Genomic DNA, 27,950 nt, shown 5'->3' with positions numbered 1-27,950 from the left:
TGGGGAATCTCCTCAGAGAAACCTGCTCTCTTCGGACATGTGTAATGCTCAGCTATTTGGCTATTTTGCATGAAAGAAAGCTGTGAGTCTCTTGAAAAAGAGCGAGTGGTGCGGTTTCTGGGGGGTGGTGCTGGTGGTTCAGGTGGTGCTGGAGGCGCGGGTGGCTCTGCCGGTCCGGTCTCTTTGGCTTTTGGCTGTCTGAAAAGCGGATTCAGTTGAATTTTGACTGCCCGACAAGCCAGTCTCTCCCGCTTTTCTCGTCCGCTCGCGTCGGTCCTTTCTTCGCCATCTCCGCATCTCCGCATATTTTCCCAGTATCTCAGTGTGTCTCAGTGCCTCGAGTGCCGACAATTTTCCCCCGACACCAACAAAAAGAAATTGTCAAAAAAAAAAGATGAAATAATACAAAATTCGAGAGAAAAAGTAAAGCAGGCAATACATGTAATAAATAAAAAGCAGCCAAGGAAAGCCAACCGTGAAATATAAATATAAATTCCTGGCGTCAACTGTCAGCGACAGCGGCATTTTCCAGCACAATGTTGTTTCTGTGCATTCGGCGATTTTAGGTTCGTTATTCTATTTTTTTTGGCTGCCTTTTTGGCATTGCCGTTTTGCTATTTTGAATATTAAAAGCCAAGTGCGAGGACGGACATCAATAGCAAAATGACGCTGACAGTTTTCAGTTTTCAGCGACCCCGAAACCCCGGCGCTTTTCCTCGGGTTTTCCTTTGCCAGCGATTAAGACCAGTCAGAGTTGTTGGCTCCTACGTTGCCTAGCTACGTTTACAAGCCAAGAGTCGAGAGATGCCATGCATTATACATAAGCTCTGGTGAGAGGTTTGCACCGAGAAAAATATTACCAAAAATTGACAGGCTTTCTCACACTCAAAAGTAAGCAAACATGGTCACTTGGGCTTCAAAGGTGTCAAATCAACCATTCAGACAATAGTAATTGGCTGTTTAGTAAGTCGTATTGCCCTGATTATGGGTCATAAAAAAATGATTGCCTATTACAACGATAACATGTAGTTTTTCCACTTTGGGATGGGTAGAAAAAATATTAGGACAAGCCCTCTGTCAAAACTCAGCAATATTTAACTAGATAACAGGCGTAAAAAGAATTTTTGTATGCCTCTTAAAAAATATTATTCTCTCATTTGTGCACACTAACATGTTTTACTAAAATAAAATAATATAAATGTTGTTACGAAAAGATTATAAGCATGCTTTTCTAAGAGCTTGAAGCCGTTTTCTTTAAGAGGTGATAAGAGATGATAATTTATTTTGATTTTATTCATATCCTTACCCCTCTTTTGAACAATAGAATGCTTTTAAAAACCCGTTTTTCCTTTATCACTTATCTCTTCATTTATATTTCAATTGTAAATTTCCGATTTTTATAGTATAAGTTATTGTGATATTTTTGAAAACTATAAGGGCAATATTATAGCACAAATATTTACAATTTCAGTATTTTTTTAACGTGTGGCGAGAAATGCGAGAAAGGTGGCTTGAAGGGGGTGAAGAAACGGTTAGAGTGGCGAAACCAAGCGAGAAAAGAGTAAAGTGCTAGTGGCTGCTGGTCTCCAACTAGATTAACTGTGAGCCGAGCTTTTATTTTTTGAATCTTTATTATTAGCCGGGCAATCAGAGCCTGAGTCTCAGTTTCGCCTCCCTGGAAATTGGACGATTCTGCCGCAGACACACACTCGTCCGCTGGTTCGTTATATATTAATGTCAATTTTCCCTGACAAATATTGAATCGATTGTAATGGTTTCTGGCAATGGTAATTGTAACTCGATGCGGTTAGTTAAGGGGTATCTGAATAAATGCGGTGGGCTCTGGTTTACCGGTTGATCAAGCGGAAATGTGAAACAGGTCGTATTCGGATTAGCCTGAATTGATTGAGATATTGTGCAGATAGGAGAAACATTTTTCAAACTTCACTCAATTTATTCGCATTTCGTATAAGAACAAGATATTTTTAGATTATTCCCATAATAGAAAAGAAAGAACGGAGCTCTTGTTTTGCCCCTGAAATTGATTTAAAATTCAGATGTACGCTTGAATTATGTCCGAGGCACTGGAGAATGAAAAGTTAGTTGGCAGGTGTTTAAATTTAACTTTCTTTGGCAACTAATCTAAACCAAACTTTAACAGTCAAATGCATACATAATTCTGCACTCTTTCATCTGAAAAAGTTTTTGTGCACTTTTATTTATTTATTAATGCGGCAAAGGAAATTCAAAGGAGCGTATATTCTGGTAAAAAATGGAGTTTATGAAGTTCTTTATAGTTTGTTTTTAGTAGTATGGTGAAATAGCTAAACAAAAGGATACAAAAACATTTTAAAATCCATGATCCCATTATTTTAAAGTGTATTTCAATTTGTTCGCTTGTTGGCAATAATAATAATACAAATATTTTGGCCAACCATGGCGATTGTTTTATTATTTTCCGATCAAACGAGGCTAGATGTTTTTCGGGACCCCACAGTTTTCCAATTTTGGTTAACAATGAAACCGAAAATAGTTGAAAAGCCAGAGATTTGCAAGCTTTTCCAGCGAAATACCCAAAGAGAATTACCATCAAAGTTTACCCAGCACGAAGAGTGACAACCTGACAATTACGCGAAAAACCCAACTAGAACCGCTGATACCGAATGGTGGGGAAAACTTTGGCCCCGTGAAAAGTAGCGGTGAAAAGCCCGACGGAGTGGCTTGAGTTTTCCGTGGCATACTTTCAGGCTAGCTTTTTCCTCAGGCTCAGGGGAAAAACGGTAGGGAAAACTGCGGGAAAATTGCGGCCATGAATGAAATGAAAATCAAGGTATCCAGCGGGTCGAGCCCAGCGTTTAGCGCAATTCTTTGGTTAATTTTTTATGTGATTACCCAGCAGGCAGCTGGCAGACGGCAGCCTGTAATTGCATTTTAATATTGATGATATATTGATGCCGCCAGTTGCCAAATGAATGGATGGATGTGTGTGCTCACTTCATTTATGAAATTTACATTTATTTCATTTAGTGACAGGCCACCTTTTCGGTTTTGATTAAAGCGATTCGCGGGTCACGAGGCATTCAGCCATCCAGCCAGCCAGCCTTCATTTGCATAGTTTGATTTCGCGATTCGCATTTGGCATTCCTGTCGTTGAATGTTGACACTAGCCGTCAGCTGCGAAAACAAGCGAAAGGTGAGGTGTTTGTCGAAAATCAATTGAACGGTTAAGTGCCAGGACACTTTACGCGAAATTTTCCACTCGCCCTGGGTCTACACTTAAAAATAAATATATTTTATAAAATAAGATTTATCATTGAAAGGCTATTTAATTAACCAATTTAGAATCCATTTATAAAGATGTCAAGAATTAGGCAACAAACTAAAGAAATTTAGTTCACAGCATACTTTTAGGCACTTTCAAAAGTGATTTGAAAAACCCTACTAAATTAGGGATTATACATTTTCTATAAAGAATGTTTAAAATAATATGCTTGTGAAAGTAAATACAGAATTGTTTAAATATATTTAGGTTCTTAAAGTTTTCTAAACATTCTAAGCCGTCAATACGTACGTTTTTTTTGCGGAGTGAGCATTCCATTTCCATTTACAATATTAAATTTGTGTCGAAGGAGTCGTGACGGGACAGAACTCATCCTGTTTCGTCCCTTTTTCCTGCTGAACTCCGCACGAACGAAATTTTCCACACCACCTCCCGCCCGCAGACAAATGCATTATTTTTGTTTTTCTCTTTGTTTTTCCCTCCACTCGAATAACAAGTTCATTTCGAGTCCTGTAAACAATGGATTCCATCACAACAAAATTCGTATATGTCAATCGAAAGTATTTCGTTTCATTTCTGTCCTGCTGATTCTCCTTAAAAATTGTTTCAAACAATTTTGGGTTTTATATTGTTTTTTGTTTTTTTTCTATTCGAGATGAGGTTGTGTGGGGAAACCTTTTGCCGTTTTGTTTACAATTGGCTTATCTCAGATTTGTCTATAGATTTCGATTACAGTGAAATGGATATTTTGCTAGGCTGCATCAACAGGACATGCCAATTATTTATTGATTAGATAGACATTAAGATTTATCTTTCAAAAGGGCTGGCGCACAAAACAGAAAATAAAAACAAGAGGGACAAAAGCCTATCGATATCCATGGATTGACCCGAAAGCCGAAACATTGAAACACTGTTTTTAGACCCTCAGAAAGTCATCGAGTTGAGAGCCCTGACCTTTCGGCAACAATTTCGGATTGGAAGCAATTTGCCAGACGCCTTTTGCCTGGCAAAAGTTTTTAATTAGATGGCAGAGTCATCGGCATAAAGTGTGGATAATTTGCATATTTCGGGAAAATTCACGAAACATTGAACGAGACTCTCGGCTAATTTAGTGACTTTAAAAGTTTTAAATTGTTAAGTGTATGCTAATGAAGACACTCGCTGAAGTTTTATGCACAATTCAGCGGCATTTTTCCGCTTTCGCTGGATTAACTTTTGATTTTCCTTTCTTCAGCTTGATTATGATTAATTTTCAACTCCGAAAATATCATTTTGGTGTTCAATTTCACACTGCATAATGTGGCTTATTATTGATTGAAACAGTAAACGCAAATCTTTAAAGCTAATTAACGGGAAGGGTTTGGTATGCTTTGCATATTTTGAAATACATTTGTGGAATAAATTCCAATTAAATTTTACAGATTTTGATTGGTAATTTTATATTATTAAAAGGAAAGAGCTATATTTTCTATTAAAATAACACATAAAATGTTAAAGAAAAAGCCGAATTGGCTTTCCCATTTTCTTTTGGGTTTCCCAACTCGGCTCATTCATTACAAGAAGACAAATTGACACTTTCTTTGCTGGCCATTTCGGCTAAACCTCTTGAAACTTTCTTATTTGCTCTTTTCATAACAAGTTCCGAAAAATTCTTTGGCTTTCCTCAAGAATTAATTCTCAACTTTCCTTAAAGTGCCCGAAAGGAGCGGATTCCCTGCAGTGTTTAAACCAATTAGTTTGAATAATTTGCCGGCGCTTGTATCATTTATAACCCAAAAACTTCTTAATCAAGCCGCAAAAACCACACAAGGGTTTCCCTTGGTTTTCCCCCGACTCTGTTTTCATTTCCCTTGGTTTTCCCCCAGCATTGCTTAATTGTCCTTTGGTGCGTTTTCTTCGCTCTGCGTCTCTTGCTTTTTTTTTTTTTGATATAGGGCTCTAGAATTTTTGGTTTTAATCCCGAGGAAACTTGAAGTGCATCCTATCTTAAGCACTAGCCAAAACGCATTGACAGCCACTTGATGCTGCGTTTATTTTGCAGTCTCTCCGCTTTTGGTCATGGCAGTTTATGGCTTGCAAATCCTTTGTGATTTAGTAGAGTGTCACCCCCTGGAAATCCCTCTCAGCTGTCACATAAACCGATTAAACTTTGAGCAGCTTATGCATTTTGTATCTGTCAGCTATCTCGTATCTGGCAAATGTGCAGCTCTAAGCAGGCTGCGCCGACTACTCCTCCTTGAAAATCATACTCCTCCCAAAATCATACGTATAAACACACATCGTTGACCATAAACGGCAAATTGGAGCTGGCAAAATATTGCTGGACTATCGATACAATATTTATAGTTTTATGCTAAATCGAAAAAAAGTTTTTTCAAAGCCTTAGAAATATATTTTTGTTATCTATTATAAAAAATTTATAATTTATGCAGAGATATTAAATAATGCAGAAATATAAAAGAAAAGTGTAAATTATTTTTAAGATTTTTTAATTTGAAAATATATTATTTCTTCTTTTTAACTAAAACCATATTTGTCATCTCTATATCATGAAATTTCAATATTTTCCTCCGTAAATGAAAGAAAATTGGTGGCTAAACTTTCCAAACATTCGAATGACATTCGTTTCAGGTTCTCTTGCTTAATATTTTTGCAATTATCCATGCCTTGATGGCTTCTTTTGCTTGGTATTTTTGTAAAATTTCACTCTTCCGCCTCGCAGGACCGCAAATAAACATGGACAACTTTTCCCTGCGATTTGTTTATTATTTCTCAGTGCTCTTTGAAGCAACTGAACTGAACTCAACTCGTCTCTTTTGCCGTTCTTGCTGCTCTTCAAGAAGCAGAATAATTTTAAAGTAGAATAATAAAATAATGGGTATTACACATTTATTGTGCAGTTTGAAAAGAGAACAAAAGCCGTAAAGAACAGAGAAGAAGAAAGTGGAACAGATGTAAAGGAATTCAAAGAAGTTGCTAATGTTGGGGCTTAAATGGAACTTCAGTGTGGATAAGAGCCCTTGGAATATTTTTACTCAAATAAGCGTCTACTTGTGCGAGGACAAAGGCTTATCTTCTAATTGAAAATTATTAATTGGAATGGTTGAAAAACAAAAAGGGTGGCAAATTAGTCTATCACAATAAAATGTATTTATAAGAAACGTTTTTAAATATTTTTGTTCGGTTTTACCGAAATCACTAGTGATTTGAATATGCAGAAAATTTTATTATTTTTTTAATTATCATGTCTTCAAATGTTTATTAAATTTATATATTATGTAACTTTTTTTCAAATTTTTAAACTTTTATTAAAATTAGTTCTTAACCAATTTCTCATTTATATAAAAAAAAAAAAATACTTTCCTTTACAAATATGTCAAGCTTTTCCAAAGTTTTACTTACTCAACAAGAGAGTAAAAGCAACTTCGTTGTGCTATTCAAAGTTTTTCACTTTGTCTACAACAAATTTCCGTGATTATTTTTCCTTGAGCCCGGGTGCCATTCGCTTAATTTATTATTCAATTAAAGCAGCAAAAAGTAAACTTTAATCGCAGAGCAGTCATCAGCAAAAAGAGCCCAAAAGACACTTACGTACAGGAACCCACACAGACAAAAGAACAAAATAATAAAAATAAATATGGAAAATCGTGTGCCAAGAAAATTGCAGCCGGATTTTTGTTGCTTTTCTTGTATGCTGCTTTTTAGTTTTCCTCTTTTGATTTTTCGTTGTTCGTGCCAAAGTTGTTGCAGCCTTCTTTTTTTGCAATCGATTAAAAGTGCATGTCAAACTGTGCGTGTGCTCGCATTTTTTTAATGGGCTGCTAAAAACAACAAAACTCCAGTGCGGAGGAAATAATAAAAATACAACAACAAGGATGAAAAATAAGCTCGGGCGCATTAACATGAAAATGTGCGATGAAACAGCAGCACCAACAACAACAACAAAGCAGAGGAAAGCCCAAATGAAAAGCGAAAAAAAAGATTTTAAGTGCAGAAAACAAAAAAGAAAGAAAATAACAGATGAGAAGAAAAGCGAAAAAATATGACAAAATTTACGAGCATCGTTCCTCATATTTGTACATACCAGACTCACTCGCTATAAGCCTTGTATATGCAGCCCCCCACAACCCTACTCACTCTAGAGATTCAAGACAATAACTGCCAGAATATTAGCATAATAGGAAAATATACTACAAAAAATATTACCAAGGGAGATGAGGATAAAAAAATCATACAAATGAAGAATATTTCAATGATTAGTTATTAGTCTGACTTGTTTTTTACTGAAACTCGTATATTTTTCATTGGTTCATAAGCTATGCTAAGAAAAGGCCAAGATTTTTTGAAGGTGGAAATTATATTACTAAATTGCTTTAATGCAAATATAAAAATCTAGATAAAACAATATTTAAAGGTGTCTAAAAGTATGTAACAAAACAAGGATTCATTTGCAAAGACAACGTTCATATTTTACTGCATACTTTTAGACACCTTGCTTTGTGATTTTCGATGGATCTGTAAGCAAATCGATTGCAAGCGAAATTAAATTCCCAAACAGGCTTTTTCAGAAAACTCTTTTCTATTTTTTTGACCTGATCTGTGTGTCCCCTGCTCCACTTCTTGCCGACAACTTTGGTGACGCTTCCTCGTGTGGCTTGTTTTTAGTGCTTTGGCACGTAATGGGGTCGTTCCACAAGCCAGTACTTCTGCCTCCTCCCAACCACCAACCCCTACCCCTCAACCCCCCTTTCAGCATGCCACGCCTCCCTCTTTTACCCACAATCGCCTTTTGTGTTGCGCCCGTTGTTGTAGTTGTTGTTGTTGTTTGCATGCCGCCTGGTTTTCTTTGGGACTCCTCCAAAAACTCATCGCTTGCCACTTGTGTGCCATATGACGATGATGAGATGAGCGCCAAGTTGAGTTGCGCTTAGCAGGGGCTGAGCTACGAGCCCAGCTCCCCAAACTAACGGATATGGACGGGTTGAAAAAAACACTTAAAAAAACCAGAAACCAGCGAAAGCAGGGAATAAATTTCCTTAAAGGCTTAAAAGGGATTTGAATAAATAATAAATCCTTAAAGACTATTATTTTTGATTTTGTACACCTCAGCTTGGAGTAAGCGGCCTTTTTGTTTCCAATCGTTGTTTTATTATATTGTTATTATTATTTTATTTTATTGTTTTATTTAAGTGATATAAATGTAAGGTAATAAAAGTAATTAAATTGATTTATTTTAAAAATCGTATTACTTAACCTTCGTGATATGGAGATCAATCATGACATTTTTTGGTTAGCCTTAGGAACGACATTGGTATTTCTTTTTATAAAAGTATTACATTTTTTTAGGAGTGTATTCTTATTACTTCATAAAAGTTTGCTCTACAAAAATTAAATTACCTTAGATTTTATGATTGGTAAGGAATTTTCATGAAGCTAAAATATTTATGTATTTTTCTTTAAAACGTTTACATAGAAAATATCCAGACTTTAAGGATGCGAAATATGTCAGTGATACAGATATTACTTTGGTTTTAAAGAACGTCGTGATTCAAAATAAATTTGGGAATGAAAACAGTATGCTGCTTACTTTTTGGCACCTCTTTTAATGTTGTCAAACCATAGACATTTCTTCAGCACCCTTAAAAAAATCCGCAAATTTATTTTAATTGGGATTATCTCCACCATTTTCGTTTAGTGCACTTTAGGGCTAGATGGCGCAAAACTTATGGCTCCTTCCCTTTTCCCCCGCGAACTGTCCGCACTTATCACTTGATGATGATGCCAACTCGGCGGAGTCAAGTCTGCTCGGGGAGGCATGGCGGTACTTGTCTCTGTTTGATGTGATCTGAAGGACCGATTAACGGCATTCAAGAGCCTCAGAACGGAGTCCTTTGGCTCCTTCCTTCCTGGCTAACAGCTAACAGCTAACTGCTAACTGCTGCTGGCAGATTTGTGGAAACCACGGAAAGCAAATTACGTTGATGACGAGCATCATTTTCCACTTTATTGAATTACCCCCGAAAAAGCGGTAAATATGGGGGCCAGGATGTGTGCTGGATTTCTCGTTGTCCTCCCTGTCCGCAGGACAACGACAGATAAACAGAATTTCAATTTAAAATAATTTTATATATTTTCCTTGGCAATTTTCTCCGGTGGTTCTGCTGGCTTGGCATTTTTTTTTCCTCACTTTTTTTTTTGGGTGGCAATGTCTTTACTTGGCCCCAGACATAAAGAAGTTATCAGCATGGCGTTTATGGTAGGAGCTTCAAGGGGGGTGAAAGGAGTTTCCCCGGGGGTGGTCTTCCCCCCTTTCAAAACCGCCTGTCAGTCAGCTTGTGAGTTTTCCCCGATGCCTTTCATTAGCCGAACGACTGTCAGTCGCTTTGTTTAACTTTTTGTTAGGCCGTTTGCCAGTGTGTCTGTTTTTTTTTTTTTTTTGTCACAATTTTGATGAGCCCATCACCTACACAAAACTGGGTGGTCTCTCCTGCATATAAGGGTTTTGCAGAGCTATATATATATATATATTTATATACGTACGTACGTTTGTATATAATCATCATTGTTATGCGCATTTGAGGCACTTTCGCTATACACCCAACTAGCGACATTTTTGGGGGACAGTGGAAACCATTTAGGTTTTGGAAAAATGCCCCAAACGAAATCAGCAAAGTTTGGTGATTTGATTTGCCATATTAATAAAATACGAAAGCCCAGAGTCTCAAATTAGGGAAGTTGGCTCTTGGATTAGAAAATTGGAGGAAACTGAAATTCTAAATAAAAATCATTATGTGGGGAATTCAGTGAGGCACTTAAAGTGATAAAATTTTAACTGAGATAAGAAAATTGAAGAAAAATAAATCGAAATAATATTGAGCATGTAAATGTTAAAAGTTTAAGTTTAATAATAATATAACAAAATAATAAAAATCATTATGTGGGAAAATTTAGGAATATAAGGGATGGGAAGGTTATTAAATGTACAATTTAATACTACATTTTTATAAAAGATTTTTAAACAGTTAAAGTAATTAACTTGTTAATAAAAATCAATTATGAATGTTTTACAGACATTTTGTTTAACTTTTTTGTCCAATATTATACTTAAAGCTTGTCCTTTGCGCTCTAAGCTTGTCACTCAAGAAATATTTGAGGTCTGCCTTATGAAGTCCTTTTTCAAAAACCTTTAGACTTTACTGCAATAATACCTATTGTAATCCATATTAAATTTCCAATAAATTGGAGCCACTGTGCCCTGTCAGCCTGTCAGCATTTCGTTACCCAGTGGGCGCCATTCAAGCTGCGTGCTTAAAAGAGCATTGCCCGCCGGCATTATGTTTTGTGTCAGCACTAAAAGACGAGGGCGGCGGCGGGAAAAGAAAGGGGGTGAAAGTGGGTAAAAGGGGGTGAAACGTGGATTGCACGTACTTTTGTGGGTTAGCAGGCCTTTCATCCTGGCTGCTCCGCTTTCTGCCATCGCTCTAAGTTGGCCATGTTGACTATGTCATTTGCTAATTTAGCACAAACTGTTTGAGTCTACTTGGCCTAGCCACACTGGTTCATCTTGCATTTGCCAAAAGGTCAACAAAGATTGGAGGGGACACATCTCGGACACACACATCCACATCCACATCCTCATCCATTGCAAACGAACATTAATTAAGCAGGCCAACGATGGATGGCAAACAGCTAAAAGGATGTCAGAGCTGGCACAATGCCGTCCAGCCCAATAATAACCACAAAATTCCATTCATAATTTCCAAAGCCTTAATGGATTTTGCAGCTTTTTCTTTTGTTTCTACACAGGTAGAAATAATTTAAAAAATATAAAACTTAATTTTTTATTTACACAAACCTAACAGTGAATTATTAAAAAAAGTTATATATTTTTTTTCTTTCTTGATGTAATTTAATTTTTCAATAATATATTTCTTGATAATTCTTTTATCAGTGCAGTTATTTTTTGATCTTTTGTCACCTAGTATTTTTGGCACATGCCAAATAAATTTTCAGAATTTTAGCAAAATTCTGTCGACAAGATTGATGCGGTTTCGGTGGTTTAGGGAAGCTGGAGGAGGGGTGGTGTTCCCATTTTCGTGACTGCCATTGTGCCCTAGGGGAAACGGAATCTGAAACTCGGTGGCAGCTCTATCAAGGCCCTAATGGCGAGATGTCTGGCTCGGATCCAAACTCCAGACTCCACTTCCCGTTCCCCGTACCATCCATACCATCGATGAGCTGACAGAGAGTAACGCTCGCTCGTCACACACGTTGACACATTGTTAGTCAAACAAAAGATTTCGCATGCTAATTCGATTCTCCGGTCTAACACAAACACGCATCTGGGCTAAGACCCCATTCTTTTTTCTTACTTTATTTTATTTTATTTTCTCTTCCCTTTTATTTTTGGGAAGCCCAGAAGCCAATAATAAAAATGTTTATGTGGGTTTCTGGGCTCAATCTCTGTCGCCTTTTCTGTACAGACGAAAAATAAAAGCTGATGATTTAATATTTATTTATTTAATATTTAAAAGTGTTTAATATATATTTATATAAAATATTTAATTTTTATTTATTTAATACTTAAAAATGTAAATCACAGGTTTTTATCAACTGGAAATGTGTCTAAAATAATGATTTGAAAAAAATAACAACAATGCACTAATATAAATAGGAATTTAGGATAGAGCTTGAAAATGATCCATATTTTCGATTTTTTCTCAATATTGATAGTATCGACGTTTTAAGGGAAAAACGCATATTAAATATAGAGATATAGCAAACTGTCGATATCTTTTCAAGCTCTAATTCAGGATCACCAATTTTTATCTTTCTCTTACATTTGTCTTCTTAAAAACTTGATATAAAATGTTTTTCACAGTGCATTCTTAGCCCAAGCACTGATGTTGATAAAGCAAGGCGCACGACACAGGAAATTTGTTGCGAATTTCTCCCCGCCCGCCGGAATGCCTTGTAATTTTCATTGTTTTTAGGCCGGGCCGAAACGAGATGAGACGATGCTTGACTTCCGACCGAGTTCATCCCTTTTCCTTGGCACGCGAGTAGGAAGGAAGTGTCGTTTTTCAGCTAAGAAGGGCTTAACTTTTTCCTTTATGATGCGGCTCACGCCTGCCAAGAAACCGACAAAAAAATGCCTACCCGCAATTTCCGGATGTCGACCGATTTTTGGTGTGGTTAATTTTTGAGGTCTCAGCATTAAAAATGTATATCGGGAATAATATTAATTTTAATGTCTGGCTGACGCTAACGGCAAACCTAATTATGCCCGTGATAGGATTTTTGAGTTGGGTTCACAGCTCGTTGGGCACTTGCTCCTCCCTCGATAAGGATGAACCCTTGCTAACCCGATTATTTACGGGCCACCCTTTAAAATTGGCTTATTGGGGACACATTTTAATGCCGCTGTACGGTTCAATTCGTAATTTGGCTAAAAACATAAATCCATTAGCCGACACTGCAGAGCACTTGAGTATAAAATATGCGCAAACTTGCAGACGGGCAAGAAATGGTCAAGTTGAAAAGTTTTCCCTTTTTTTTTCTCTTTTTTTGGGAAGTCTGCAAACTAAATGAAAAAGTATTAATATATCCCTTTGCCGCCGGCTGCATTGCAAATGATTTTACCCAGGGGATTGCCGAAATTTCTTAGCATTTCGCATACCCAAAGGCACACAAAGAAGGCACTTACATACGTATATGTGCACAGCTTAAAATTCGTACCCTTTTCTGGTAAGACTGCCAAATAAAAGTTGTAACTGCATATGGGCAAAGGAAATAGAATGAAAGTTCGGGTCAGCGTGTTCTGGCAAACAGTTTCGATACAGTTCACAAACTTGTCGAATTGAAAATGGGACTTGACTCCAGAAAAACATCTCGATCTTGTTTTTTGTCCGCAAAAGTTTGAATTGCTCAATAGAAAAATCGAGTGGTCAACTAAAGTTTTTCATTTTTGAATGGTTATTTAAAAATACAAACAGTTGCAGCTGCAATTTGTTATCTAGTTTTGTTATAAATTTGAGGTAAATAATAATTAATGATATTTATATGTAATATTTATTATTGTTAGGCATTGGATTATATTAACCTTCTTACTCCAAAGTAACATTTCTATAGAGTTTTTGTTTTAGAACAAAATTAATTTTATACTTACCTTAAATAAAAAAGTTTTCCTGTTGTTAGGTTTAAAGCTCCTAAATATGCAAAATAATAATTAAGGTATTTAAAAAGCCCTGATAAAACCTAAAAAAAGTTTAGTATTATATTAAATTGTTGAAATGAAAAGAGATTTAAGCATTTTTTACCGCAACCATTGAACTTTACCTGCGCCGATAAATTACTTTTAATCCCAGTTGAAAAGCATTTTATTTTAAGTAGCAAACTTTAAGGACCGCATAAGCTCTTGACTGAACTCCTGCTGTTTTGGCCACAAGAAGGAAACCGTAATTGGAACATGGCCACCACAAAGCTGCCTTCGTTTTATTATCTTCTCTTCTCGGTTCGCGCATTTTATTTACTTTTATTTTTATTATTTTTTGCAAGGGTGCTGATGGTGTTTATGTTGTTGCCACTGAATGTTGCTGCTGCTGGTGTTCGCATATTGTCGTGTGTTTATTACAATGCAAAGTGCAGAAAAAACGGCGAACTAAAATGTGAGACCCCAAGGCAATATGATACCCATTATCTGCCAGTTTGGGGGCGACAAACTCGAACCGCGCTGAAAAACGTTAGCGGGAAAGTTTAAATAAATTTTATGTGGCTGAGCCATCGCTTTTCTACCCTCCCATTTTCTTTTTTGCCTTTTTGTTGCGGCTCGCTGATGTTGGCGCATATGTTTAATCAGCAAAGTAAACCGACCCCAGAATGACCCAGCATCCAGTTAAATCTCACCTTCTCGCCGCCCACTGCGCCACGCCCCCTGTAAATAAAAGTTGGCCTTTTTTTGACACAACCGCACAGACACATAGCGCCAGTTTTTGGTCTCATGCGGGTGGTTACAGTGCGTTTAAATGGTGTAATGCTACTTTAAAGATGATTAAATAGGATGAATTTAATTGGAATCACTTGTTAAGGTGTCCAAAAGTATGCAAACGCTTTTTTTGATGTCGGATACTCGACGGATTCGTTTTCACTGCATACTCTTGGGCACCTTTACAAGGGATTTCACCTTATTTAAACTACTGCCCAAAAAATGTAAAGTCAAATGAAAATTAATGAAATTCCAATCAACACAGAACACATCATCTCTAAACAAATCAAATTATACCATAAATATAATTACCAAAATAATATACAAATGAAACTCCATATTGAATGCAGGACTCGTCAAAGTTTGGCTTATATATACTAATTCGAACACATAAAATAATTTCACATTTTAATTGAAGCTAGTGGGCTTCCGTTTTCGGTTTATTGCACTTATTTGCCGTATCCTTTATATCTATTTTATGAAAAACAATTTTGCTTAGTATTCATTTACACACATATAAACTTAATTAATTTGGTAATCCTTTAAAGGCAAACGCAATTATATTTTAATCAATCAACTTAGGCCATAATAAACTAAATTAAATTAAATAAGCCACTCCGATTTTATTAAGAGTTAATCCGCACTACCGGCTGTCAGATGTCATACAATTCCGAAACGGACTGCATAATTTTGACTGCAGCATAAAGTTGGTAAAGTCAATGACCAGTTAAGTCAACACTTCGCCTGCCGGAGGGGGGATAAAAATGCCGCGGAGGTGAGATGGTTAATATTGAAAGGCTTGCCATCATCATGGCCACGGCACTCTCACATTTTAATATTGCATTTTAAAGAACATAAAACTGCTGACACGAACGAGTCATATTTGTGTCCATGTGCCACAAGGATATTTAAGGATTTTATTGCAAAGCACCAATGCAGCAACAAAGGAAAGCCCAAAAAGCTGTGAAAAATCCAACAACCATCCACAAAGAGAAGAAAAGTGGGAAAATATTTTTTTACATTTTGTAATTTTATGTACAGGAAAAAATGGGTTTGTTATTTTTTAATATAATATTTGAGGTAGATTTTAAGAAAAAGAAAAATTTAACTTTTGATGTTAAATATTTTAAAGCATCCACATAAAATTTTAAAAAATTCACAGAACTTAAACTATAAATTCTACGGTATTTTACAGCACTCCAAACTTTTTTTTTGTTCTGTGTACCCAAGAAGTGTTACGGCGGATAACATAGGATATCGTTATGTATAGCCTGTTTGCTCTTTGCTACAATGTTGTTAAATTTTATGTTTCCACAGGTAATAGTCGTAGCGTCCTTTCAGGGAAACTCCACCTATCAACCAACCCACCACCCACCGCCCACCTGCTGAGCTCCTTTGCAGCGGGTTTTTGATTGATGTTGCTCCTTTTCCTCGACTTCCTTTGCTCGGGAAATGCTTCCGCTTTTTCCCACAATCAATTTAAATGCGCCTCTGTGCATTCGTGGAGGCGAAATGCGAAAATACTCGTTGGCCAAATCGCTGTGTGCGATGCAGCCATAAAACTGGATAACTGGGCCATATGCTGCACAGCACAAACTTTTCCCGATGCAAAATGATGCAAGTTTCCCTTTCGGTGCTTTTGTGTTTACCCACACCCACAGCTTGCTTGTTTTCCTCCAGATCATTTATCATTTTTATAGCCCCTCAATGGGACATTGGACTAATCTAAATGATACCATCGCTCCTTAATGGAGAAATAGTCAAACGATAAAGACATAAATCAATCAAGTTTTTGGGGAAAATCGAGAGACGTGCGGACTTGATGTTTCATTGCAGCTCCTTGAATTTTCGAAGCTAAACAAAGAATATAGGAGTCATTTTGTGATGTAGCAAGAAATTTGATTTGTGGAGATCATGAATTCTAAGGAAATATATAGTTCAAGAATTTCCAGCTTTAATAAATACTAAAAAAACATTCTCTTTTGACATATTTGATGAAGGTCGTTTCAAAGTAACTTTTCTGACTTATCAGGTTGAAAACTTTTTCCCGGGAAATTATCTTGTCAGAAATGGCAAGCGTTTTAATTAAAATCTGCGAGTAACATAAATCCCTATGATTCAATGACAAGTGCACAACCTAATAATCTTTTTAAAAGTATGTGCTTTCCGCAAATTTATTGGCAAATAAATAAACCAGTAATAAATTCACTACACACTTCGACATTAATTTTCCATAGTGCCTGACATTGATAAGGGTTTTCGATGAGTAAAGCTGACCAAATACTAATATCGTTTGTTTTGCCCTTTCAATGAGTATATATATCAGAATGTAGCAGTAGTATATTCAAGTATTTTAAATATTTTACAGCCAAATCTGCTTTGCGCACACTCACATTCCTAGTTCAGTAAACAAATATAAAAATTTAGAGCATTTTTCCAGGCCAAATATGAACACATTAAGCTGCAAATTCCTCGCTCTAAAAGGGACACATTCTTCGAGCAATTTACAGTTCATTTCCATCGGGGATATTAAATAATTTAGAAAATGCAAATAAAATATGATGGCACATAAATGTGTTATACGAAGTGCCAGTCGCAATTTGCCCTAATTCTTCTGCCACAGTGACCGCAAAGTTTTCGCCCATCCAAGTTTCTGTGTGCCACGCCCCCTTTTGGAGGTCCACCGCCCACTCGACTAACATGGCTGGCTGGCAGGCAATTGAAATACACGCAATTGAACAACAAATTGAATTATGCATTGCATATGCTTCTTGTTTTGTGTGCTGGTGTAGAGTAAACAAATTGATTTTGATTTGATTTATTTATCGACTCCCGTTGGTTCTCTTCTTTTTTTATTCGCTCCCACATCCTCTGCTTCTATCTGTGTATCGCCATGTGCTTGTTTTTGGATTTTAGAAAAACTGAAAACAAAATTTGAGAATTTCGATTGTGATTTTATATTTTAAAAATTTTAAACAAGGAAGATATGAAAGATATTTTTTAGAACATCAAAAATTAAAGAAAAGGGTAAAACAAAATTATTCCCTTATTAAAAAGTAATGATAAAAACCACTAGGATTTCTAAATTATTTTTGAAAATGTCTAAAAGTATGCTGCGTAATATTTGTACTCCTCTAAGCCCTGTAAATGTTTCAGTGCATACTTTTAGACACATTTTTAAGAGTTTTTAAAACTCTAAAAATATTTTATCTTTAATTCTGTCAAAATGTGATATCAGAGTTTATATGTTAAATGCTAATTTTTTTTTCTTACATTTTTTTCAGTGACGGAACACAATTTTGCGCTTGGCTTGCAAATGTTCGAGATGGCCCCAAATGGATGCATTCGGACACTGGCGGCGGCAGCTGCCTAGAAATTCTGGAGAGCTCTACCCCCAAAGACCGGAAAACCAGAAAACCGAAAACCTAAAACCGAAACCGAGACCCCAAACTCGAAAATAATGTGCTGCAGGAGTGGTGTGGATTATTGAAGTTGACAACACTTCGGCGAAACCGAGCTAAAAAGCATTCCGTTTTTCCTTTTTTGGGGCTGCCGGTCGGAGTACAATGGTCATCCAGTGCACATGTGATTGCAACTGCAGTGATAGTAGAGATAACCGGAGCATCATATCCTGCCTGCTCCCCAATCCCAGTCAGCCGTACAAGTTCCAGTCCCCCCCGTTCGGTGGCGATGATATGGAGCAGAGGATACCGTACTACCGACGCCTATCGAATACCTCATCGGCGCTTTATGGTAGCTGTCCTCAGTTGTTGCCCAGTAGCAGTACCACCAATAACCACCAACATTCCTGGCTGAGAGTCAAGAAGGAGAATCCCGTGGAAAGTTCCCAAGAGAATCGCCCAGAGAGTCCCTCCCAGGAGAATCCCCGTCAGTACTCGAGTTTGGTGAGGCCCAAACAACGTAGTCCCGTGCTGTGCAACAAATGTGCCCTGTGACGAAGATACAATCTGAGCTGTGAGCACCATCAACCCAAGGATCTACTGTCCGGAAAACCAGGAAACCAAACCAAGGACACCCAGGAACAGAAAACAGACAAGGAATCATCGAGCCTCAACCAGCGTTATTTGTGCCACGAGTGTCGCTTCAATAATCAGCCGCTCGCCTGGTGGGTCTCATGTCCACGGCTTTCCTATTTACCCGCTGAGCAAACGAAAATGCAGTCCACTGCCACGCCACCCACTCGTCATTGTGGGGGAGTAACCACCACCCAAACCACCAGCACACCACCCACATTGCCCAGATTCCCGAGCAAACGGCATTGTGACAATTTCGGCAGCTATGCCACATTGCCCACCATTGAGCAGCAGATGACCATGCCCATGATGCCCCACTGCAGTCGACACGGTGGTGGAGGAGTTGGTGGTGTAGTGGGTGGTGCAGGAGCAGCTCCCAATGTAATGCCCGTCCCACCACCGCCCCGCTATGCGAATCCCACTTTGAATGGCTGCTGTTATATGTACAACCCAATGCCCAGCCATCACCATCAGCAGCACAACCACCCACAGCTGTTGGCCCAACACCACCCACAACACCACCCACAGCATCAGCACCACCCCCACCAGTACGCCCCGCAATATTGCCTGTGCGATAATTGGTACCATCAGCCACAACAGCAGCAGCAGCACCACCAACAAAGGACCAAGAACCATCTGATGGCCAACGGGGGCTGCTATTTTGGTAAGTACACTTATGGAAAATTCAAAAAAGAAGAGGCCATAAATTACGTTCTAATTGAAAAAAGAAAAACACTCTCTTCGGTGGAAAATTGGTTAGGGGGGTGAGGGAAAACCGAAAGCAAGTATTTATAAACTCTTAAAGGGACTAAAAAAATTCTAAGAATTTTAATTCAATAAGCAGCTAAAGGAAAAAAACCGAAATTAATATTAAATTTTTTTTTACATTAAAAAAATTAGCCCCATTTTATTTTTGTGTACTTCGCGTTAAACCAGGCAATTTAAACCGTCATTGAATCATCCGTCAATTGTTTTTCAATGTCCAGGCTACGAGGCGAATCATCATCATTCCAATCTGCATGCCACGCCCCCCCATCCCAGCCATATCACCGATGAGGAGGATTCGGCCTTTCCCGGACTGGCCGATCGGGAGTTCCACCTGCTGCACCGGAATATTCCGGCACTGCGACGAACCGGAGTGGACACCACACGCATTAGACAGGTGAGGAATATGAAAGAAAGAGGGCCCAGCTCACAGGAACTGTCAAACAGTAATTGCCAGCCTTTGTCCAGATACTTTTCGGACACTGGAAAAAATCAAAAAAATTTTTCCCATAACGTATAAATCAGTAGATAATGCAATAATATTTTTATAAAATGAAATTTAAAAAAAAGAAAAATAAAATTATGTTGCATACTTTTAGGTTCTTTAATAAGTGATTTCAAATCGCAGGGAATATTTTCATCCCTGCTGCGATAGTTTTTATATATTTTCGTAATTTTTTCCACAATGACACCAACAAATATTTATATCAGAAATATTTATATATCTTAAATAGATATCTTATTAAGGTGTCTAAAAATAAATACATACTTAACTGTTGCATACTTTTAAGCGCCTTCATAAATGATTAAAAATAACAATTTTAGTAATTATCCTATTAAAATTAACCTAAGATCTCTGATGCAATGTAATTTAAAAGGACTGAAAATATAGCTTGATAGGATATCATCTAAATTTTTTCTGCTCTGCACTTGCAGTACTTTTATCCCGATGGAGGCTGGGGCTGGATCATCTGTGGCGTGTCCTTTCTGGTCCACATCCTGACCACCGGACTGCAGCTGAGCTACGGCCTTTTGTGGTTCTATGCCGTCCAGTATTTGCATAATACCAGTGGCATAGGTAAGTCATGGAAAAAAGGGGTGACCGGACACAGGACAGGTGGCACAATCGTTTGCCAAGGCGAGGTCCTTAATAGGAATGTGTAATCAGAGCCATCGCAGCCTGTTGTTATCTCTCGGTCATTTTCTTGTTTTCCCTGCACATTTGTGGTGTTTTCTGTTTTCTGTTTTGTGACCCCCCATCGAGAGTAATCAAAATGTTTGCCACTCTGTTTGTGCTAGAAATGCAAATGTTTGTGAATAATAGATGTTTGTAGGTGTGGACTTTTGCATAAATTTCATTTGCACTTGACAGTGCGGACATAATTTAAGAATAGTGTGAATATTGTGTATTGCCGAAAGTGTTTGCCAGTTTAGATCCAACCATAAATCGTAAAAATAAAGTGTTAATATTGTGGCAGCATGTGGAGTTCGTATTGTTTACAGATTAAACCAATATTTTGCTTTCCAATTAATTGGCTTTGCGTTTTATATCGTTATATTTGTTTGTAAATGCAGATATTTTAAATGCAGGTGGTGTTATTGGAAGACCTTTAGCATATTGCTTTATTTCAAGTATTTATAATTTCAATAAACTTTAAGTTTGGGGGTCTGCTCATAGATAAAGCAATAAATATTTAAATGATAAACAATTTGTACTCTCAGCTAAAAAAAATTATTTCACACGGGCTGTCATGTTTAATACTCTTTACACATGTTTTATTGTGGCCATTAATTCACAACACAAGATTCTGTTAAATTAGCAAAAACAATGTGTTTGAAATTTCAATTATTAATTACTTACTTGGGGCAAAAGCATGTGTAGACATCGAAATGCCATTTTGTTAATGCATATAATTGATTTATGACCAAAGCCTACCGTTTAAATAACTTTCGCGTAAAATTCTTGACTCAAAACGACACCCCTTTAAATTTACATTTTGAAATTTTAACACCTCAGAACCCACACACCTTTTCATGACCTTTGTCAAGTTGACTTCGCCGCTTTAGAATATTAGAGCATTATCACTCAAGAGCTTCATTTCTCCCCTTACAGAGCTGCTGGGCGCCTTGAGCTGGTCAGTCTCCATGGTGGCCACATCGTTTGTGGTGTCGCTCTGTCGCAAACACTCCATCCGCCTTTTGTCCATCGTGGGCGGACTGGTGATGCCCCTGGGCATACTGTTCACCTCATTTGCCACGGAATTTGACCAGGTTGTTTTCAGTTATGGTGCGTATATAAATAAATAACCTGCCAGATGCCAGATGCCAGTCAGCCGGCTCCGGAAGTTGCTTATCATTTGCACCCCAAAACACTGAAGGAAAAATTACCCAACTCGTCCTAATATAATTAAAACGAAAAAAATCAGAAAGATGCCATTAATCCTGTCGCACTACCTATACAATATTAAATAATTTATAACAATTTATTACTACTATAAAAGAAAGCCAATTTTCAACGGGAAGTTGAACCTGCAGTAAAAACGGTTTAGCAAAGAAACCTAAAACCAAAGTCTGAAATTCAGAAATAAATAAAATGTTAAATTTACGTTAAGTTTTTTTTAACTTTTAACATATTAAAAAAATTTGTTTTTAATTTAGATATTTTTTCTTTCCCAATATTTTCTTTCAATGTGCTCAAAACACTTCCTTAGGCCTCGTCTTTGGAGTCGGGGTCGCCATGGTGCGGGAGGCTTCCACCGTGATGCTGGGCAATTACTTTAAGCGGCGCCGTCAATTCGTCGAAATGGTGGCCATGTCCGGCGAGGGAGTTGGCATCGCTTTGTTCTCCGTCATCCTGAAGGAGGGCGTGGGCAAGGCGGGCTGGCGCCTGGGCCTCCAGATTGTCGCTGCCCTGACGGCACTCAGCTTTTTCATGGGCTTAATGTACCGACCCGCCTCCCTCTATCATCCCCAGCGCCGGGCCATTCAGCATCTCAAAAATCAGCGCAAAAAGGTGGGAAATTGTGTTGTGCAAAGTTTTGGTTTTAATTTGACGACTCGGCCTCCGACCTCCTGTATCCTCATCCCCATTTTCCAGATGAGAGAAAAGAAGCCGATTCTCAGCCAGGAGGTGGACAGCAAACCGAGATACTTATTTCTGGACATATCATCACTGAAGTCGGTGACTGTTAAAATTTTACTCATGACCTCCAGCGTTGCCTCCTTTGGCATTTATACACCCATGTTCCTAATGGTGAGTGCTTTTGCTAATTTATCTTACTTATTTTTGGGGGATTTACTTTATCTGACCTATACTTCTTAAGTTAAAAGGATTTTATGAACTGTTAATTTATTTTTCAATATCATAAACTTGGCCTTTTTTATGGTATCTTAAAGTATGCAGTAAAAAGTGCGTCAAAATATATTATTGCATACTTTTAGGCACCTTTAAAAATTATTTTAAATATGCGAAACTTTATTTTATTTACCACTTTTATAATTTATTTCTTTACAGGCTCTGAATGCCGCCGAGCAGGGCTCCGATGTGCAAGAGTTGGTTCTCTTGCAAACATTTCTGGGAATTTCCATGGCCCTGGGTGTGGTTATAGCTGGAGCTTTACTTAGACGTTGCTTTGTGATCAGGCACTTTGTGATCAATACGAAAATTGTCACACAGGTGGGTCACATATTAACTAGTAATCCAAGAAAAATACTTATTTTTAATTTACCTCCAGCTGTTCCTATCGATTGTGGCCTTGGCCATCCTATTTCTATCCTTTGTCATGGGCTATACAGGCCTTTGTGTACTGAGCTGGCTATATGGCATTGGCTTGGGTGGCTTTCAATACTCCCTGAAGATTTTGGCACTCGAACGCATCAAGCTGAAACATTTCTCCAAGGCCTGGGGTGAGTCGAAAGTTTTTAAGTATGTTAAACGAGAATTAAACTTTGGGGTTTCAACTTCCGCAGGATTTATTCGCGGTGTTGAGTCAGTTCCTGTGCTGATAAGCGTTCCACTCACCTCGTTTCTGAACGATTACTCCCTTAAATACGGTCGAGCGGGTTATTACATATGCTCGGCGGCGGCTGCCATCTCGGGAATTATAATATTCTTCATAAGTGAGCCGCAGCAGCAGCAACAGCAGCAGCAGTTGCATCATCATTATCAGCAGCGAAATGGCCATTTGCCGACTCCCATGCTGATGCGCCACTCCTCCGCCCGCCAGCACCGCCCCCATTTGCCGATGGACTATGGCTATGGGGAGTACCCCGCACCCGATCTCCTCAGTCGGAGCTGCATTAGTCTCAATCAAATGGAGCCCTATCTGCAGACCAACTTCTGCCAAAGGCACATGTTGCAGCAGCAGCAGCAACAGCAGCAGCAGCAACATTCCCACCTGCAGCAGTTGGCCTGTCACAATCTCGATTTGCAGCAGCAGCAGCACCAGGTAATGTCACACCGGCAGAAAAAGTAGTATAAATATTTAAAGCACATTTACATTTACTTGAAAAGCTGTCTAAAAGTAAGCAATAGAAAAAAAGAAGTATATTTTCGGAGTGAAATCGTATTTTAAACATATTGTAGAATTTTTTGGAAACTAAGTCCATTAATTTGTTAAAAAAACATAAGATACATTTTTGAAATATTTATAGCACAAAATTCACTGGAAAAGGTTTTTAAAAGCAATAGAAAAAAGAAAATCGATTTTCGGAGAGATCGGATTTTCGTATTTAAAATATTTTGTAGCATACGTTTAGACACTTTTATATGTCGTATTATTTTCTTGGCTGAAACTATTTTATTTTTTGCCAAACTCTTTAATTAGAGCCTATTAATAAATAACGTATTAATAAATAACGAAACCAATGATTTAAAATATTTTATTTTACCTTTTTAGGGCCGTGGAGCCTACCAGTTGGGCCAGGGGAGCATTGGGGCCAAGATGGGCAAGCGACTGCAGCGCAGTCTGTCCTTCATCCAGCAGCACAGCAACTGCTGCGATGGCCAAATGTACTGCAGTTGGCACAGCACCTACGAGCTGGGCTGTCACAAGAGCAACAAGTGAGTAAAATAGATGGAAAGGGACTCCGACATCGATTCCGAGTCCTAATCACACCGGTGTGTGCACTGAACCAGCTCCTTTTATATGCAATTGAATGGCAAATCAAAGTTCAGTTGGAAATTGTCTGACAATTTTACAACTTAAGTAGCTATCGACAGCTTACATAGAATAAATGGGTAAAAGTCAATGGGATTACAATTGCGCAGGGAAAATATCAAATTGGAGGTAGTGATACACGGTTTGCAACAGGAAAATTGAACGGCATATCGCGATGACACTTTAGCATTTAATGCATTTTTAAAGCCCCATATAGCATTTATTATTATCGGCCAGTGAACATCGGGGACTTAAATTTTTAAATTTATATGAGAAGATAAAAGATAAGGAAAATCCTTTTTTATCCATGAAGGAAATTGTAAAGAAATTATTATGTATTAAATTTCTAAAATAAATGTAGGTATAATTTAATTTTTTTTAGTTTTACAAAACTTAAAAAATGAGCCTGAAACTGAAATTCCAAGAAACGTGATAGCTTATGACTTCATAGATTCAAAAGTGAAGTAGCCCAAACGGAAGCCAACATCTAAATGGAATCGAAAACCAATTAAGAGATTTCCCGCCGAACCAAACAATCATTGGCAATCAGTCTAGAAGCCCTAGGAAGACAATCAATTTGGCGGCTGGCCTCCTCCTCCTTCGTTGCTCATGCAGGCCGCAAATTTGCCATTTTGCCAATTTGCCACTTTGGCATTTACGATGCCGTCGTGAGATATCCCGTGCCCCTATACCGATTTTACCGCATGCCGAAAACTGTGTTGACACGCCGCCTAAACCATGGAAATTGACTTGCCTTTTTCGCAGAAACCCCGGACCGGCGGACCAACAGCCATTGATATGCACCTGCAGCATTCCGAACAGGAATCCAGTCACCTATGGAGCACACGGAGCACCTCCACCCAGTTCCTCCACCCGCAGTCGAAGTGTTCCGGAGGGTTTATCCACGATGTCGCAGCAGTGTAACTGTCGTCAGGGTCCTGCCACTTTTCCGGCACCCACACGGGAGTTCATCTACGTGCCGCACGCCTATGCCTCCCTGCAAAGAACCCCCCATCGCCATAGCCAGGGGGCGGGGTCGGGGTCGGGTGCGGGGGGAAATCCATCGGCATTGCGAAACAATCCACAATGCCGACTGAAACGATCCCAGTCCCTCAGCCGACCCTCTGCCGTTCAGTTCGTGGAGCAAATCACCACGTCCGTATAGGAAAATCGTGGGTGTGACAAGAGCACTCGGAAAAATGTGTAAACGAAATGCAGAAAGATACCAAATTGTGAAATCAGATTACTAGAAATCACTAGAGGTCTCAAAACACTTGGACTACCTTTAATGGGATTTCGAACCTTTAAATAAATCGTAGCGTACTTTTAGACACCTTTATATAATATTTCATTCCCTCGGATCTCTGTTCTCTTTTGTCTTAAAGTTAAGCAGACTTTACTTTTTTGTAAATGGCAAAAATAGTTTTAAAATTTTTCTAAATAACTCCATATTTTACAAATTTTAGTTTTCAATATAAAACAATTTATTTATGATTTATGTAGTGTCTCTAGTGATTTTTTAAGTTTCAGTACCACTTTTCCGAGTGCAATATAAAACGCATAAAAAAGAATCAAGAAAATCGACGAGGTCCCCGCAACAATTGGGTCCTATAAAACTTATATTTTGGTATTATGGTCCCACCCACACACACGACTACGTGAACCGCATGCACAATTTGTCAGATCTCTTCTAGTCTCTTGTCGTAGCTCTATTAGAAATGTAAACTTAAAAACTCCAACCGAAGCCGAATGAAGTCGAAAGTGTAACTGAAATCCCACAGCACCCCAAACGAAAAACGAAACTCGATGAATTTTTCACAGAAAATCCACATTAAACTTTTGCACTAAGCTAGGATGAAAATTTTACTCATTAGCATATATTAATATATTATAGAGATTACAGACAGACGAAAAAGCTTTATCTTTGTCTCAAGCAAAAAGTATTCAACTTGTGGCCAATACATAAATATTTATGAGATAATTCAATCGAGCAGAGAGAACAGTGGAAAACAAACAAACTTCTTAAATGGTCCATTTTATAAACGTGCATACAATTTAACCACCGAAAACCGATTACCGATATATTCGTATACATATATATGGACGAAAGAGGATGTGTGTATATGGACATGAAGTCGATCCAATTAAACGACTCGCTTCCCCGGAGGACAAGGCTGAGCTGTCCTGAGTGCCGAGTTTTTCGTGTCGGCCAAGTACTTTATTTTTCAATAACAATTATATATTGCATAATTAAGAGGCGTTTAACGGTGGACAACAGAATGAGGGCAAACAAAATATCGATGGAAATGTAATGAAAATGAAAATTACTTTTGCCTTATTTTCCAATCGAAATGAGGCATATGAAATAATAATTACAGCCATTATGATAGCCTTAATTAATTGAGGCGAGCATGACCCGTACTTTGTTTCGGTTATTACAAATATTTTGGAATGGAAGTAGGCATTTCCAGTAATTTTTTAGTAATATGATTTTTGAGATATTAGAGCTCATAAAGATTATTGAATATTTGTATTTATGAGCTCTTTAAAATTTGCCAGAAATGCCTAAATCAATTCCAATTTATTTTCATTTCGAATCCAAAAGAACTAAAGCAATCCAAAAAATAAATGGCCTATAAATAACGGGAATAAATACAAGAAAATAAGCAAAGCCAATTTGTAAATCATCAGTAATTAATTCGTATAAAGACCCAAATTTGTAAAAGAGCCAGGTGAATAATCAGCTAAATAACAAGTCACATTGCAACCAATTAAAAGAAAATAAATAAAAAGCAATTCAATGAAGGCATGATACATTAAATAAAGCAAAAAAATAAAGGCCAGCGGCAAATAAACAGAATAAATAAAATTTTTCAAAAGCTTAAAAAGGCAAATAAACAAGAAAGGACAGAATAATAATACAGGCAAAATCATCAGCGGAGGGGAAAACGTTCATAAAGTGAATATTAAAATAAACTAGTAAAATTGCCATTGAAAAATAAACAAAACAAACAATTTAAACAATATGTTAAAGGAAAACCAAATGCAAATGTCTAACAGAACGGAAAGGCAATTTATAAAAATTTACGAACGAATCGAATGAAAATACATTTACTAAAGACCACAAAAGAAGCAACACGAATTTTCCGCATCTCACCTCCTTTGTATAAAAGTTTCCATTGAAAATTTGTATAATGCACGAATAAAGGGACTTCAGTCAAACCAACTGCCATGAAACGCAATAAGGAAACGTTAGCATATGTTTACAATGAATCTAAAAAAATTCTTGGAGAAATTCTTCGCTCCTTCATGGTCATTAAAATAAATTAGATATTTAACTTTCGACTCCAACTCCTTTTTCGCCAATTGTGTTCAGCGAAAACGAAACACTTAGCATAAAATAATACACCCTCAAGCATATCTATGTGCCAAAAAAAAAAAAAACAAAATAAAACCATAAACTATTTGCAGTTTTTCCGAAATAACAAAAAAGAACTAACCAACTTAAGGTACAACTTGTAGCTAAAACAATTTTTATCTGATGGAATTTAGATACGTGAAATTTTTCAGAGAAAAACCTAAGCGCCGAAACTCATATTTGTAACTCTTTATCATTAGTAGTTTAGTGTGATAAATGTTAATAAAGAAAGCATAAACGAAAGCCCGAAACCCATTCAATTCGATTCAATTTGTGTCTTCGAAGGGAAACCCAAAACTGTCGGGTAAGT

The 27,950-nt window shown here is 37.6% G+C and overlaps 1 protein-coding gene across 1 annotated transcript; it reads left to right on the top strand.

Annotated features, from left to right (window-relative positions):
* The first annotated feature begins 234 nt into the window (after positions 1-234).
* On the top strand, positions 235-27,882 carry LOC108064254 (uncharacterized). Its single transcript, XM_070219467.1, is given in 12 exon segments — positions 235-566; positions 17,549-18,962; positions 19,285-19,460; positions 20,000-20,141; positions 21,177-21,350; positions 21,775-22,076; positions 22,161-22,316; positions 22,578-22,739; positions 22,798-22,969; positions 23,033-23,511; positions 23,962-24,125; positions 24,988-27,882. Coding segments are annotated over 11 exon segments (3,459 nt in total). The 5' UTR covers positions 235-566; positions 17,549-17,830; the 3' UTR covers positions 25,388-27,882.
* Positions 27,883-27,950: the final 68 nt, after the last annotated feature.

The sequence above is a fragment of the Drosophila takahashii genome, chromosome 2L (assembly GCF_030179915.1).
Source record: "Drosophila takahashii strain IR98-3 E-12201 chromosome 2L, DtakHiC1v2, whole genome shotgun sequence".
Taxonomy (NCBI): Eukaryota; Metazoa; Arthropoda; class Insecta; order Diptera; family Drosophilidae; genus Drosophila; species Drosophila takahashii.
Note: the sequence above shows the minus strand (reverse complement) of the source record. Positions and strands in the feature narration are given on the sequence as shown.